Source organism: Corvus cornix, chromosome 1 (genome assembly GCF_000738735.6).
Source record: "Corvus cornix cornix isolate S_Up_H32 chromosome 1, ASM73873v5, whole genome shotgun sequence".
NCBI lineage: Eukaryota > Metazoa > Chordata > Aves > Passeriformes > Corvidae > Corvus > Corvus cornix.
Window position 1 is genome coordinate 21,038,348 of NC_046332.1, and position 16,239 is coordinate 21,054,586.

At 35.3% G+C, this 16,239-nt stretch overlaps 1 protein-coding gene across 3 annotated transcripts in view; it reads right to left on the bottom strand.

Annotated features, from left to right (window-relative positions):
- The window catches only part of TBC1D23 (TBC1 domain family member 23), a 32,552-nt gene that overhangs the window by 12,835 nt on the left and 3,478 nt on the right, over positions 1–16,239 (bottom strand). Inside the window, exons 1-12 of one of the 3 annotated variants that reach the window (XM_010395904.4) lie at positions 13,597–13,935; positions 12,798–12,909; positions 12,457–12,562; positions 10,286–10,490; positions 8,903–9,026; positions 6,642–6,766; positions 6,485–6,528; positions 5,479–5,582; positions 4,583–4,705; positions 3,551–3,643; positions 844–1,014; positions 577–619 (exon numbers count right to left, since the gene is read on the bottom strand). In XM_010395904.4, coding sequence (XP_010394206.1) covers positions 577–619; positions 844–1,014; positions 3,551–3,643; positions 4,583–4,705; positions 5,479–5,582; positions 6,485–6,528; positions 6,642–6,766; positions 8,903–9,026; positions 10,286–10,490; positions 12,457–12,562; positions 12,798–12,909; positions 13,597–13,643 — 1,297 coding nt within the window. In that variant the 5' untranslated portion in view covers positions 13,644–13,935. Of the gene's footprint in view, positions 1–576; positions 620–843; positions 1,015–3,550; positions 3,644–4,582; positions 4,706–5,478; positions 5,583–6,484; positions 6,529–6,641; positions 6,767–8,902; positions 9,027–10,285; positions 10,491–12,456; positions 12,563–12,797; positions 12,910–13,596; positions 13,936–16,239 lie in introns of those variants that run through there. The other 2 variants (XM_010395902.4, XM_039558252.1) reach the window with 2 other exon arrangements.

Below are 16,239 nucleotides of genomic sequence, written 5' to 3' on the forward strand. Positions count from 1 at the left end.
TACGATAATCTAATTATCTAATGCCTATTTATCTACCTAATATACTAATTATTTTAGTAAACAGTTAGAATACAGCAGCAATTAAAAACAAATCACTGCTTTGATCTTGGAAGACAGCTCTTAGAACACTGGACATACAGACTAGAAATGCCTCTATACTCATATAGTAGCACAGATCTCTCCACTGTTGTAAAGCCTGATTATTTCCAGCAACATCAACTGCAGAATTATGAACTGCTGATTTAAGAAATCATAACAGCAATTAAAAATTCTGAAGTTGCATCTTCATATGAATCTGCAATCTACAGGGGCTAAAACAACAAGAATGATAATTTGGAAGAAAGAGGGAATTTCCCCAGTTCCTGCATTAATTTTTCACCACTCAGAAATTTGGGCAAGCCCTAAGAGTTAACCACAAATGTACAAGTGCACAGTGTTTACTTACAAAAAACAAAAACCCGACAAATGAGTAGCTGCTATTCATTTAGATGGTTTTTAGCAAAAGCCTCATAAAAATACCAACAGCGTTAAGATGTCAAGATTTTTCAAGTCTAAGTTCATTATTAATAAGCTTACCCATAAAGCCTCCTTTGGCAATGCTTACATACTCCTTATTTTTCTGCAACAGAAAAGACAATTCTGATCAGAGCAAAAGCCTGTGGAGTAAGTTTGGCAAGTACAGTAATGAAACATGGGTTAGTTTACTAAAAACTGTAAACTCCAGTAATGTAAAAAACAGTTAAGAATTTTTTTTTAAGGGGGAAATGTTTTGCCATTTACCATCAATAACACATGCAGACACACTTCATTTCAGCTGTTAAATCAGTGGCAAGTTAATTGTACCTGTAAGAAATGTGCTAACACCATGTTCATATACATATCTTCTTCTTCCCTGCCACTTCCCATGAAGCAGAGATGTTCCCCACCAGCGATGGAGCCAGACTCAATAGATTGTTTTTGTGCTTCTAACAGGGATTTCACAGACTGTGCAAATTCAGATGGGTTTTGAAGCATCTGTGGAACGAACAAACAAAAAATGCTGTTTGACACCAAGATATTGTAACACAAGTGGTGAAAGGAGACAAACTTTGAGGATGGTTACAATTTGTTGAGCACAAACAAGGCAACGTCAGCACTGTACAAGTCACATACACATGGAACCTGCCCAAGACCTCGTGTTACATAAAGAACACACTGTGAATGGTCCTTTACTTCCTCACCCCACTTGCTCTCCCCAGGAAAGAAACACAACTAACATTTATTAGCTTATTTTTGAAGGCATCAAATAATAATGGAACAAGTCTTTGCAACTTTCATGTTGCATTCATTTGGTAATATAGCAGTGGGACTGGTTTCCATATTTACACATGCTTGGGCACAACACATTCAAACTTTGGAGATTTGAAATCCTTTAAATTACCTAGAATTTCTAGGTGCCAGTAAAGTCTTCCTCTTGTTGTCTCCCCACTAAGCTTTTTATTATTTACTTATCAAGATTTGGGAAAAGAAATCACAACTGAGAGTACAAGTAGGTATCTGTGATTCTTTGTACTCTCAAAAAGTTAAGGCTGTGATACATGAAGGCCTACTACGCATGCAAAAACATAATTTCTATATGAGAGAGATGGAGAAACAAGGACTTTCTCAATACAGCTAAAATTTTAACCTGTGTTTGTGGGGAAGGTACTTACTTAAACTCATAAGGAAATTTTGACCTGGACTGGGGGGCGAGGGGGCAGAAGGGACTCTCATTATCTAGCCTTTACAGTGGCTCAAATGATGAAGGACAAAGTCACAAGTACACAACTTAGCCATCAATAAGTAAGGCTGAATTTTAACTGGGGTTTTCCTAGACATAAAGGCTGCTGCTTTATTACACAGATCCTAAATCTCACTACTTCCTCTATCTATAAATGAGACGGACTCCAAAGTGCTTTCTTTCCGCATTGTCTCCTCTTACAATAATTTTTCTGTACTTTGCACATACAAGAATATAAAATGCACTGAAATTCCATTAATGACTTTTTATCACAAAGATTTTTCCCTGTAATATTTTCCTAGCATTAAACTTTTAAAAACAAGGATGAATCTGGTGATGTTCCTCCACCATGGTTCATGAAGGACCCTAATCATGCCAACTGACACACACTGCAAAAGTTAATCCCAATATACAATTTAAATACATATGAACTGATCACATCTAATTTAAAACTTGTTTTCATGGACTCCTTTTTCATATGCTATCAGCTTTTTGTACTACTTAATAATTTATAATGCTTATTTCTACTTCATTGAATACGACATTCAATTAAGGCTAGCAGAACACCCACATAGGAAAGTTTTTTCCTAAATGTTCTTAGATCTAGGTTAAAACCCACACTATATCAAAGAATCATTTATGTTGGAAAAGATCCTTGTCATTGAGTCCAACCACAAACCTCACACTGCCAACTCTGCACTACTAAGCCACGTCCCCAGGTGCCAAGTGTGGCTACAAGTAATAAATACCTCCAGTAATGGTACAACCCCTTCCCTGGACAGCCTGTTCCAATACTTGAGAACCCTTTCAGGGAAGAAGTTTTTCTTAATATCTAACCTAAACCTCCCCTGGTGCGACATGAAGGCACTTCCTCTTCTTTTTGGGAGAAGAGACTAACACCTGTCTTGCTACAACCTCCTTCAGATAGTTATAGAAAGCACTAAGATCACCCCTTGGCCTCCTTTTCTCTCCTATGTAATTATATTTTTGCATATAATACTGAATAATGCATCATTCGAATTAGAGAGGTAAAGACATTAGATGCAGGACTGAACTTAACTATAAGTATAAAAGTCTTTTATGGTGTATATCCATATAAATCATTCCATACAGCTTCCATAGACTTCTTAAAGTAAAATAGTTGAGGGCTAATCGAGATGTGATGAATACACTGCTGAAATGGAAGTGATTTGGGGGGAAAAAAAGGACAGAGAAAAAGATGACTGAATGTTCAATTAGGAATTCACTATCAAATAGAAACTACAAAATCTTTATTGAAGTTATTCATCCATAGCACACCTCAGTGCCAAAATTAATGCACTTTCTCTTTCATATTGTACTACAAAAATTTTAAAGAAGCAACCAAATCCTTTTCAAGACATATGCCCCATAAAAGGAGACTGGCTGAGACAAAAAAAAGGGACAAAGAAAAAAAAGTCCTCTTTTTTAAAATTAATTACACCCTTCACTGGAAATCAGGATGCTAAAAAGAGATTTCTCCTCCAAGCAATGTATAGTCTTTAGTCTGCATGGCTTTCCATTCCTAACCAAAGAATAGGAAATCTGGAATCCCAAATTCTAATATCATTATGGACTAAACTTCTCAGTAAAATGATGATTCTACCATCTCCTCTAGAGAAGCTAGTTTTTGAAACCTTATCATCACATAGCTAGACACTGCAGTTCACAGACTAGAGCCTGAAGAAAGGATACTTTATTTTTCAAGACAGACCTTTCTCTCCCCTTCTATCTCACTTAGCATGCAAATATAGAAACAAAGTGCATACAAACCAAATCTGAGTCTAAATGAAATGCTGTTGATAAATGCCCAGCATTGTATTGCTCTGCAGGACGACAATCCACCACAAAGAATCTCACTCCTTCCTGAAAGAGAAATTCTTAAATTTTAAAATTGCATAACTATTGACAGAATTCAATTACATTCTAACACTAATTCCAATACTACAGGAATTGCTTGAAAGGGCTAAGAGCTATTAAAAAAATCTTACTGCATTTGATTAATGTGAACTTTGTCTACAGTTACCAGATCACCAATAGTATTCTAGTATCAGCTTTCCATTAATACATCAGCTTGTGCATTGGAAAGGGTCATCCAAGTACAATTATGTAATTTCTACTGCGAGGAAACATAGCAGGAATGAGACAATCCAAGAATCCACTACTAATCAGCACAGCATATAAGGATAGCTTTATATCCCACCAACTTGGAAAGGATATAAATATGCTTAACTTTACTTGGACGAGGAAAAAACCCAAACAAACTATGCATGACAAAACTGGGGCCTGGAAACTGCTACATGAAGTCAGTAGTATAAGAAACACCGTAATCTAACTACATTATGATCCATATATGGGTCTTAAATATTTCTAGTGAAGTCCCTGCATCTGTGTCTGCAATTAACTTCTACTGAAATAGGTTTAATCAATTTTCTTTTTTTCATTTAAACCTTTCATTGACAAAAGATAGATATTCCTTAGCAGCATTCTTTTCAAAGGTACTGAGTAGTGAGTTTTGAATTTTCCACTACAGTAGCTACATTTGGAAAGGAATTTAAATCAGTGAGATATTGCTTTAAGCTCACACTCCTGAAATTCAAATCAGCTATCTTAAGCTCCCCTATGCTCCTTGCTACAGCACAAATGCATTGAAGACAGAAGATCATTTACAAGGGAGAAAACTTTTAAGACAAAAATATCTCTCCTGAAACAGCAAATACTCATTTGTGCTGTTAGCATTTAAAACTAATGGTTAGTGATTCTTTTCTATAAAACTGAGGGGGAAGGTTAATTCAGTATACTGACTCCTTGTTGCTGATTTGCTTGCAGAATCTCGGACACAGAAACTGCTAGACAGAGAGCCTGGCTCAAGTCTGTGTCATCATCTTTGAGGCCCAGCAAGCTGCTGCCAAAAAGACTGTGGTTGTCCTAATAAAGCAAGGAAAAAAAAAAATTAACTGAAGCCATTGTCTTTATGGGTGAAAGTTTAAGATAAAACTATATCCACTAAGTCACAAATATTAAGTTCCACACATGCATATCCTACCTGCATTTTGATCAACTGAAATTCTTTCTGAAAATCATGGCAAGGTCAGCACTTCCATTACAACCACAGCTTGTCCACCACTTTGACCATGCCAACATGATGCAGTGCCTCTGGTATTTGGTTTTTAGTTCTTTGTTTTGTTTTTTCCCAACAAAAACCCTCCTACTCCTGTCTACACACATCAGAGGAAGTACATACACGCCAAAGGCAATGGCTATCAAATACTTTCATTTCATTCATTCATTCACTAAGTCAGATATCGTGAGTAGGGAAGAGCTGCAAAAATAGTGCAGGTGATAATAGACATCTACAGTAAGTAACTTTTTCCTCTTTGTTATTGCAATTACAGGTAGCACTGCTGTGCAGTGTACTACAATTCAATTGTGTCAATATGAAGTTTAGCTTCATCAGTTCTTACAATAACCTCGTTTAGAAAATGAGGTTATCAGTCATGAAGTGAGAATATTGCAGGGAAGCTTCTCTCTAACATATTTCACTTAAGATTATTTTCAAAGACCCTAACAGTAAATACCACCAGAGCAACAACATGAAAAAATTGTTTAAAAAAAGAACATCGCAATGAAATATTCAAAGTTACTGTCAGCAGGAGCTTAAACACTCACCAAAAAGAGAATTTCAAAATTACTGTTATTACCTTCCTGAAAGAAGCTGGAGTTTTGCTACAGTAATATTGTGCCAAAGAGAAGAGATCTTCTATATCCTCTAAATCAAGATTGGCTGGTGATGTTTCTAAGAATTCTGAGACAGACAAACAACATAAATGCAACACTATTTCAGACAGAGAAATCAAGCAACATAGATCATTCTAAATCACAAAAGAACTCATTTTTAATAAGGCATAACAATCTAGTGTATTGAGTAAACATGAATATTGATCCACTCGCCAGATGAAAATAGCAGATACATGAAATATTCCTTATCCATAGAAAACCCAGGCTTTTTGCTAGAAACTCAAACCTTTTATGCAAATTATTTTTTACCACATTCTTACTTCTGTATAGTTTTAGTTCTGTATAGTTTCAGTTCTAATTCTAAGTCAGCTACTTTTTCTAAAGAGCTCTGACCATGAAAATCCTTTCAAATGAGTACTTAATCAGCAGCACTGTTCTATGTCCAGGATAATGCAAGGGTGTAGTTCTGCAGTATATGGTAAAGACAAAATTCCAAGCACACTCACTTTGAACTACTAAAGATTATTAATTACAGTGTATTATGTATGTAAAAAAAAATATACAAAGGCAAGAGTTATTTACGTTTTTCACTGAAATTTAATGCATTTTTTATAAAAACAATGACTTAAGCTCAAATCAAGTGCATATGAAGATAACCCAGAAAATGCAGTAAGTGCAGTAGCTTCAATGAAGCTGTTGCTTTGGGCTTAGAAACAAGATGATTGTTTCAAGTATTTCAAACTGAAGTATAAAGCTACATGTGGGAGCACTAAAAGGAAACACAGAAAGATGGTCCAGGACAAGGCAGCAGAAGAACAGTAAGAAAAGAATTAGTGGGTGAAGGGATTCACTAGTGAGAAAAATCACATGGAAATAAACAATCTAGCATTTTAGCCATTAAAAATAGTCATAAATGGGGATTACAGTATACAGTAATTTCACTAGCAGCTATGTAAGAGAAGTACTTACTTATCATTTCTTCTTTATCTGATTCTTGTGCTAAGATAACGTCTCTGAAAACAGTAAAGTCACAGGCATACATTAAGTCAGTAAAACCAAAATGAAACAAGCCTGGATTAAAACAGTGTCAGTAAAGAATGTTCCAAAGAATTAACTATACACTTACTTTGCATTGACAAGGATGATCAACATTAAGAAATAAATAAAGAATGGATCTGCTTGTTGTAGATATCCATCCCATATTGCCTGAGTGACTTCAGCTGAACAGTAGTATGAGAAGAGGCTTCCAAGCTAAAAAATTGGAAAATAATGTGAGAAAAAGCAATTACGAGGAACAATCTTAACAGGAATACATTTACAACAGAGATAAATGATATCTAAAAGAAAATAAACCTAACAAAATTATGATAAAAACCTACATCTGCACAGTGTATTGAAGGATGGTTCTAACCTTTAAACCGATTTTTATGGAAATAGGGCACAATACTACAGATTATCTGTGAATAAATATACCTATTGTGAAGGCAAAGTTGGCTGTACACTGCCAGCCTTGCAAATTCAACCACAGATAACACAAACAAGCTGGAATACTGTTTAGCTCACAGCCACTGCTAAATACCAATTATACCAACAAGACAATCATAAGAGAATATATTTACTCAAATAGCATAGTAATTAGGGCTTTGAAAGGCTCCTGCAAACATAATTATTTTTATTTTCCACAGTAGAATTGGGCTAATTGAACATGGTTGCACATTAGTTTGACAACATCACTTACTTAGCATTACATTATGATTCCTTATGACTGAGTAATTAAACATTTGCAAGCATCAGAAAATTTTCATTACCATTTAAGAAACTCTTTGCCTGTTCCCATGTTCCCACTTGAAAATACATCCTCTCTGATATGCAAAGTTCAAAGAAGATAAAAGGTAGAAACTTCTTTCCATACATGCCAGATAACATTTACAGTCATACCTAACTCAAATGCGTACCACCTGACTTCACTGGGGTCTTACTGATGCACACTAATTCTGTATCAACACAGCTACAGCTTTCAAAACCTTGGCATCTGTTTTTAAACACTATCATGGAATATTTCAACACTTCCTAGTATAGTTTTATAACAAAAGATAAAAAGATCTATTCAATTCTGACTCAAATGCAACCGAAGACAAAACATCCATGAACAAGATGTCAATGGCAGGTCTCTGTATGTTGCTTATATATTTCTATGTATTAGTAACACACCTATATAGACTGAGTTTTTTCACACATGAAACAGGGAATTTTACTGTAATCTCATTATATTAAATGAATCTAAAGATTTTTTCCTTAAATTGTACACCAGGAAGCACAGCATTGAGGACTGGCAGCTACACCAGCTTACTTCACTACCACCTTTCAGAGAGAAGATTCTTTTTCTAATTAGGCACCAAAATTCTAATAAACAGCTTCAAAGAACTTCATATTTACTACGGAAAATTCTATTAAAAAATGGAAACGGAGCAGCAAAAAAAAAAAAACCTGATTTCTCTTTTGAAGGCTCATGACTGGCAAAAGGCAGATTTGGAGGATATGAAAATTTTTCCTAGACACATTTTTATTCTAAAATTGACAGCAGCCTTAAGTAAAAAAACCAAAAAACCCAAATACAGACCCCACAGTTCAGTAATTCGTTTCAGTCTTCCTTAACTGAAAATACACAAAGTTGAAAAAGATTTTACATAGCCAATGAGTATGAAAGAACCTAGAAGGGTTCATACATCAAAGTCTTCTTTATTAAATTACAGACTTTGCCTGTGCAAGCACAGTATCATGATTCTGTATTGCATATGCTAAGTAGCACTGAAACAAGGGTTTTGTTGTAGTCCCACTACACAAACTTTATGAAAAATGATTGAGGTAAACATCTTTGTAACTACCCACAATTTGAGGTAGTTTTGAAGAGAAACGACTAATGCTTTAACAGTTGTAAAATATATGTGCCTAAATTCTAAAAGACATACATATATGCCTTAGCAGGGAGGTTTTTAAAACAATTCATACTTCAGCTTTAAGAGACTTGTGAGACTGATGTTTATCCATATCTACAACATACAGCTGCCCACAATCAAAACTAACATCAGGGCTTCTTGCTTTTTGAGTACGTCAGCTGCTCTCATTCTTCCTTACTCCAAGAAGTTCCTAACATCAGTGGCTCAAAAAAGTACTCACCCACCACAATAAACATTTGACATTAACAAGACCTCATACCTTATGTTAAACAATTAAAGACAAAAAGCCCACACTATATTAAAACATGCAATTTATTTTAATATATGCAGTTCTAATCACTTGTACTACTCTTCCATAAGCTGGCAATATGTACTTAAATTTTAACAGAAATTTATTTTTCATTATGTTTCCCTACTTTCACTTTATTACCCAGTTGAGTGCATACGAATCTGGAGTCATCTTCTTGGTATCAAGAAAGGAGCAGAGTTCAGGTTCATGGTACTGAAGCAGCAGTCTAAACAGATGAAAGGGTCTTCCCTTCATAAAACAATCCCTGAAGAGTAGCAGTGAAAATAATAAACACCCTTGTAATATTGCAGTTTTCAGACTTACAGTAGCAATTCTTTACTATCTGTGATTTCCAGTACATTGCTCTTTTAATTCACAGGGACTGATCAAGAAGAGTCAAAAAAACCAACCAACCAAAATCAAACCAACAAAAACCCCACAAACACTGAAACTCTCACTAAATTAACAAGGCAGCAGAGAAAATGAGATACTGTCAATACTTCATGGTACTATATAATACAGAAGTATTTAAAACAGATCTAAATCTCAAAACAATGCAAGCGTGGTACCAATGGAGCAGAGATTTGCTGTTCTACCATAAATTGCCTATGTCTTTCATTCTCCCACTGAAGAGAAAAAAACCAGGAAACAGTCTGTATCTCATTGAAACACCACCTAGATTCCTACAGAGAAGCTCAAATGCCAGATACTCTGCCAGCCTTCTACAGCTGAAAGCACAGGAGTTATGTGACCTAACGCCACTGTCGCCAAACAGTTCACAGAGCCCAAGAGTGTTTCAGAGCGGAAAGAGGCACGAGCTGAGTCAAGTGACAGGACTGATAAACACTTCCTGCCACTACAGCAAACATGCATTTTTCATATTTTGGGCATACACCCATCAGCCAGGCTGGAATCTCCTCTCCAGGCAATCAGACTAAGATCTTTAATTACAGACCATCCTTCTTGCTGAGGTGTCATGGTGCTCCAACATACATAAAAACTTATTTCAGTGAGAGCACCTACATAACAGCATAAAAAGCTCAAATTTAGTATTTTTCATTACTTAAAAAAAAAAAATTCAGTCCCAACTCAATAGAATATAGGGAAAATATCAACTACTTCTAAAGAGATTTTGAGACTTAATTAGTGCTTATGAATTACTGTTTCTGAAGGGATAGAAGTATTTTAGATACCAAAAATGCTAGGAGAGGAAACAAAAAACCACTTTTACATAACCTCTGTGAATTAGTTCATAAACAAGTATTTTTTATATTGCATGAAAGGACAAGTTCTTTAAAAGGCATATTGAATCTACATCAGTCACACACTAAGTCTTTGCATCTTAAACCAAGCCAATCATCTCCTGGATTACAAACCAACAGCTATTGAAATTTATTATCATATGAAAGAATCTGGCAACATTGCTACAAACAGTGCTACTCTAACCAAAACCAACATGCACATCTTTCAGAGAGTACTTCTCATGCCAATAAACACAGTGCATATGGAAATTAAGAGTTTTACCTTGGAATGAATTTATTCATGATAGCATAGAAGCAGTTGTACAAATCACTGCGGGGCAAATGAAGGTGCACCAGAGGTTTGAGCAGATGTATCCAGCCAAGGCAAGAACTGTATTTAACATTGCGTGATTTACAATAAAAAGTAATAATAGACTCAATATCCAAAATTAATACTGACTTCTCTTCTTCTGGCACTGACAACTGGTCTGAAATAGGCACAGTAACATAAACTGTGTTAAAGGCTTTTCAAAGAAATTGGATGAGATTATTTCATAGCACAATTGTACCAATAGGGACTGATCAGGGAAAAAACCAACAAAGCCAGACAAATAAAAAACTGGCAATTTGGATTAAATTCTTACAGAAAGGCATTCAAAAAGTTATCAATATACAAGTGATTTTATAAACCCAGTAGAGTAAGGCATTTAAATATCATTTAAATAATGCAACAACAGGATGAAAGTTTGGGGTTTCCGGGATCTATATTAAAGGAGGAGGTACATTCTTTTAATGCACAGAATGCTCCTCTTCTATTCCTATTCAATGTGCTCAGTCCATAACTTAGGCTCAACTCTACAACAAATTCATTTGAATTTCAACAAAGACCAACCCACAATACACACCTTCAATTCTTCAAAAGCTCACTGACATGCAAATTTATCCAAATCAGAAGTTAGACATCAGCTAGGCTTACAGACTTAAATTTTAGCATAAACTTATAAATCACATTTTTTTATGTCCAGGATGGGGGAAAGAGATATGTACACACTATATTAACAGTTGCATTGAATTTCTAGCAAACATCTTTCTCCCTCAGTTACAGTAAGCCCATGAGTCTCATTACTGTTAATAATTTTTTTTATTATGAAAGTCCTTAATACTTTCCCATCAAAGCCAGTCAATATTTGGCATTCCTTTTCTCTTCCTCTCAGAATAATGAAACAGTACATAAAACTCACATACCATCTGAAGATTTACTTTAAATTTGGAGACTACTTGCTTTGCTAAAACATTGAAATAGAGACATTTAATCCAACACAAAATTGAAGTCTCTATATAAGCTTCCTTCTGAAGTAACTGTACATTTGTTCCCTTTATGAGTCTAATATCGTTACATATCACAAAATATTTGCCAATAAATACATAAAAAGAACTATCAAACATTGAAGTGGTTAATTTTGTATGTTACCAATATAATTGGGACATTTTGCATCTTCCTGAAGAGACACTGCGATTCAATAATTTTTATTTAATTAAAAATATCAATTATTATTAATAGAGTGAAAATTCCACCCCCATCTCTTTCCTTTACAGGACAGAGAGAAGGAAAATAAGTCCTACTAGACTTTAGGGCTAGAAAGTGTAGAACTGCATTTCAGAAATGGTAGGTATGTATGCATGCAGCAACTCCACTCTCTGCCTTAACTTTCAATTGTGCAAGAATAAATAAAGTGTGATAGGTAATAAAATAGAAGATTCTCTTAGTGAAGTTGTGAGAAGTATCCTAATTTCTGAGTTAGCATTGATTCCATCAAGTGATCACTGATATCAGTGCTGTTGCAACATGTCAGGGATTTGACCAGTTCTACGATGAGCTGCCAAACAGCTCCTGCGGCAGCTCCTTACAGACATACAGGAGTATTGTTTCCTATGTTCTGGCAGCACCTTGCTTTCACAAACACAGCCTTTCATTTTCCCTGAAAACGCTATTAAAAAGTATCTTTCTTTAAAGTAATTTTTGAAGTCCAAAATGTTTTCTTCTCTCAAATGTTAAATGCATTTTTGTGCTAGACCAGGTTTTCAGATTAAGAACCAGGTCTTCCACCATTAAAAACCTGAAGGACACTATGCAAAGAATGTCTGCTTTAAAAGATAGGAGTTTGGAAAACAATTACAATTTTTTCAACTAAAGATGCTTTCTGATTATGCAACCTATCACTTATAAGCTAATGCTTCAAATTTCCATGATGTTGCCCACCCCACAGCTTGTGTACAGGTAGGATACTATTGTTTTCTTACAGTTTCTTACTGATTTTTATCTGCTCTTTCATCTTCCTCCTCAAAGCTTCCCCCAAAATGTAAATGATCAGATGATTTAATTGAAATAAAGTCCTAAGACAACTGAGAACACAGAAGTTTTCAAACTGATGATCTAAATATAACAGAACTTACCAATTAGCTCTTGGCAATCCTTATGAATTATACTCTGCTCAGGTAGGTCTAAGGAGCCATCCCAGGATGCTAGGCTGTCCCCCTTTCCTACAACATTAAGTGCAATCTGAAAACAAAAATAGAAAGCCCCCTAAACATTTTAGTGTCTTTTTGTAGTTGTTCAGTTACTGAACTCAGTAATTTAAAATAAAGTAACTATTCTTAAATTGAATCAACACAGATGTATATTAAAATTTCAGTACTACATCTCTTCTGTAGAGATGCCTGGCAACTAAATCTTTTATCTTAAATCAAACACAACTTCAAGTATTTCCTGCTTCTTGATATAAGCTCATACTTACCTTCCAGACTTTGGCCCTTAGATCAGCAGGCAATTGCCTTCCTTGAATGATGTTTCTCACAGTTTCAAGATCACAACCTCCTTCTTCTAGAGCGTCTGCAAGATCTTTTATCCTAAAATAATGAAATACAATTTAAAAAATCAATTACACTATTTTTCAATGTTTATGTAGACTGAAGGCTACTGTCAGACAAATCCCACACATATGCAAAGGTATAAGACAACTTGAAAATTACTAAAAAGAAATACTTGCAAAATGTTATTCATTCCTTTAAGGCTGTTTCTTCAACTTGTAATTTCATTCAATTTACATACAAGAAAAAAGAAGTTTGCTTTTTTGTTTTCATTAAGTGACAATATTGCAAAATGTTTCATAAAAATGCAAATTTAGTTGCAGTTTACTACTTCCAGCAACTTTCAATTTCAGCAAGTTTTCACACACACAAAGCAAAAATTACACCTAAATTAGACAGTAGAGTTATTTCAAATAAAATATTAGATGTCCTAGAAAACAGAACATTTATTTCAAAGGTTTAGCAGAGTTAGCTTTTAATCTTACCTTTCCCTGAAACAGGAAAAGATCTTTTAGTCAAACTCAAATGGATTTAACTACATAGTTCTAGTATTTTAAGTGTGGACATATGCACAAGAATGAATTAAAACATACAAAAATGTTAATAATATAGAAAGTAGCAAAATACAGAAATTGACAAGACAAACATTAATGACAGCTGCTGTAGTAAGACAACCAAAGTTCACAAGCATTATAGATAGGAAGGTATGCATTCAGGAATGATTACTTTACAATCTCTCTGATAGTTTCTGCAGACTGTTTCAATGTTTCCATGCTGTCAATAATGAGAGAACCACATCTGATGATTTCAGGATTTCAATATCATGTAGTGGCAAATCAGGTTCACTGGAAAAATAGCAATGACAGTGACACACAGGTCCTGTAGGCAAAACTTCTCCCTCGCTATATCCTCTTAACTCTTCTCTACTTGCTCTGACATCTGCCTTAAGAAAGGCTTAGCTTCACATATACCTGATGAGTTAAACACGCATCCAGGGGGTTGATAGACAGAGCAAAACAAAGAACATGATTGTTTCTCCAGGACAGATATTCACATGGGAAGATGCATTCCTGGTGAATAACAAATCTATTTATACACATGGAGGAACAGATGTTAAAGTGTTACCAGTATAATTCTCAATTACTCCAAGACTGCTATGTAGTCAATTCAAATAGCCACAGAAAAAGAATGTCAGCTGTTGAACTCTCTTGTCTATTCTAATTTCCATATATCCACGACTAACTCCTTGATATAAAGGTTCACAAGCTTGGTCTCATGAAAACTTAAAATACACATTTCTGATTTTCTAAATAACATCCTTTTGGGCAAAGAGATTAAAATCTCAGACCTGGAAAATGTATGCAAATATTTAGCTAGCTTTACTTGAGACTTCTCAAAGTATTTACGGGTCTGAAGGGTAAGCACTTTCCTTGCATTGTATCAGGCAGTTTCTTCGTCACAACTTTTCAGTTTGCATTTTAAATCACATTTCAAATGTACACTGGGGCACAACTCTATTTTCTTAAGCAATTTTGCAAATTTGGATGAAAGAAAGCACAGATTACAATGAGACTAACTTGCCGTTTTTTATAATACAAAAAATGTGAGAAAATAAGAAGAAAAATCTCCAAGTCCACTTTTTATATGGTTACAGGTCGCCAATCCCTTTCCTGAGACAGAAATGGAAGGGAAGCAGAATATGGAAGTACACTTGCACTTCCATCACCTAGCCTGTTGTCCAGTTGAGTACATAATGGTCAGTGCCTGAAAAGTTAAATGAATGGATCAGTTAGCCCTGAATAAAAATCAAGTATTTCCAGGACATTTATACAGAGACCTCCTAGCCCTCAGCAGAACTGCATGAACCCTAGGAGGATCTAGCTTCAACAGAAGCCAACATCAAGCATCAGCTGGAGAGAATGAGGTGTTCTTGGACATACTGTATATTTCTGTGAACACTGTGTATGAAAAACAGACTAGAGAGCAACAGCCAGGCCTTGCATTACAGCACACAAAACACAACTACTTGCTACAACTATATCCAAGTATTAAACAGGTATGTGGAAATGAATGCAACAGCTGTGTGCACATTCTATTTCAAGTGGAAAGGTCTTAAATTGCAATACTTAAACATCATTTCTGTGTCACCCAAATAAACTCTTTTGAGAATAAAGAAGTAATTTTTACTTGAAACAAACGGGAAACAGCACTTAAAACTACATCTACACTAATTACAGAATCACCTGGCAAAGACTGTTTCACAAACCCACAAGTACTAATTCTAGCACTTACTAGCACCCGCCATTCAAAAAGCTGTGCATGGGTTAACACCAACTTTAACATGTTATCCGCAAATGTGTGCTTCTGCTGCTTGACAATATATTACCATTTGCAAAAACTTCTTCCAAGTGCTGTCACCCCCACTTTGTACACTGTAAAGATGAGAGGCAAATGCCAGTTTTACTCCTTCACCTCACAAAGCAAGACACTGACATGCCCATCTGTCACATGAAGAGACTGATGGATTGCCAACAAGGAGTTAAATGAAATAGCAGGGGGGGAAATGCTTTGTTCTGCTGTGATTCAATTAGGTGCTCATTTTCTCCATCAACTGCAAGATTGCTCACAGGCTGTAAGTAAGGACTTTTCAAAGATTAAGTAAATTCTTTTCTAATAAACATGCTATTCAGGCTAACTTGCAAAGTACAAAACATGAAAGTGATTTCAACACTTTAACACGTCCACTCTCTGTGTTTTACCTTATTTCAGTCAGTGTCGTTCTATAAATATTCCAGTAAACTGCTAGCAATCTGGATCCTTGTCTTCCATGAGTGAAGAGCAGCTAGGAAGTCTTCTGTTCACATGGATAATTATTACACTTGTTTTGAAAAGAAAGTACCACTATGGGAAAACTCCTCCAGACCTAAACACTTGTACTTTCTGCTCTGCCATGGCTTCACTGACCGTTTCTAGATGCTACCCAAAATTTTGGTTAGATGTGTAGAATTTCAGCCTACATCCAAGCCATGGCCTGAAAGGTAAATTCCCACATGATATAGTGTTCAAAATGTCATAATACAAAATGCTCCTATTAGAGTATCTGCAGTAAATTTCCATACTTACAGAAGGATCTCTTACATTTGTGTCAGTCTGGTGATATATTATAATCAATAACTATCTTCACAGACATTAAACAGGACTCTTTTAACTTAAGATGTGAAAGCTGGAGGCAAGAAAAATTGATCAACCATTGGGAATTCAGCTTAAGCCACTTTTTCTAAGTATTATTTATGTATGATTGAGGTACTTGGTAATAATCCCTTATAAATACTAGTGAAGGGATTAAAAGCGTGGGGATGTGAACAGCAA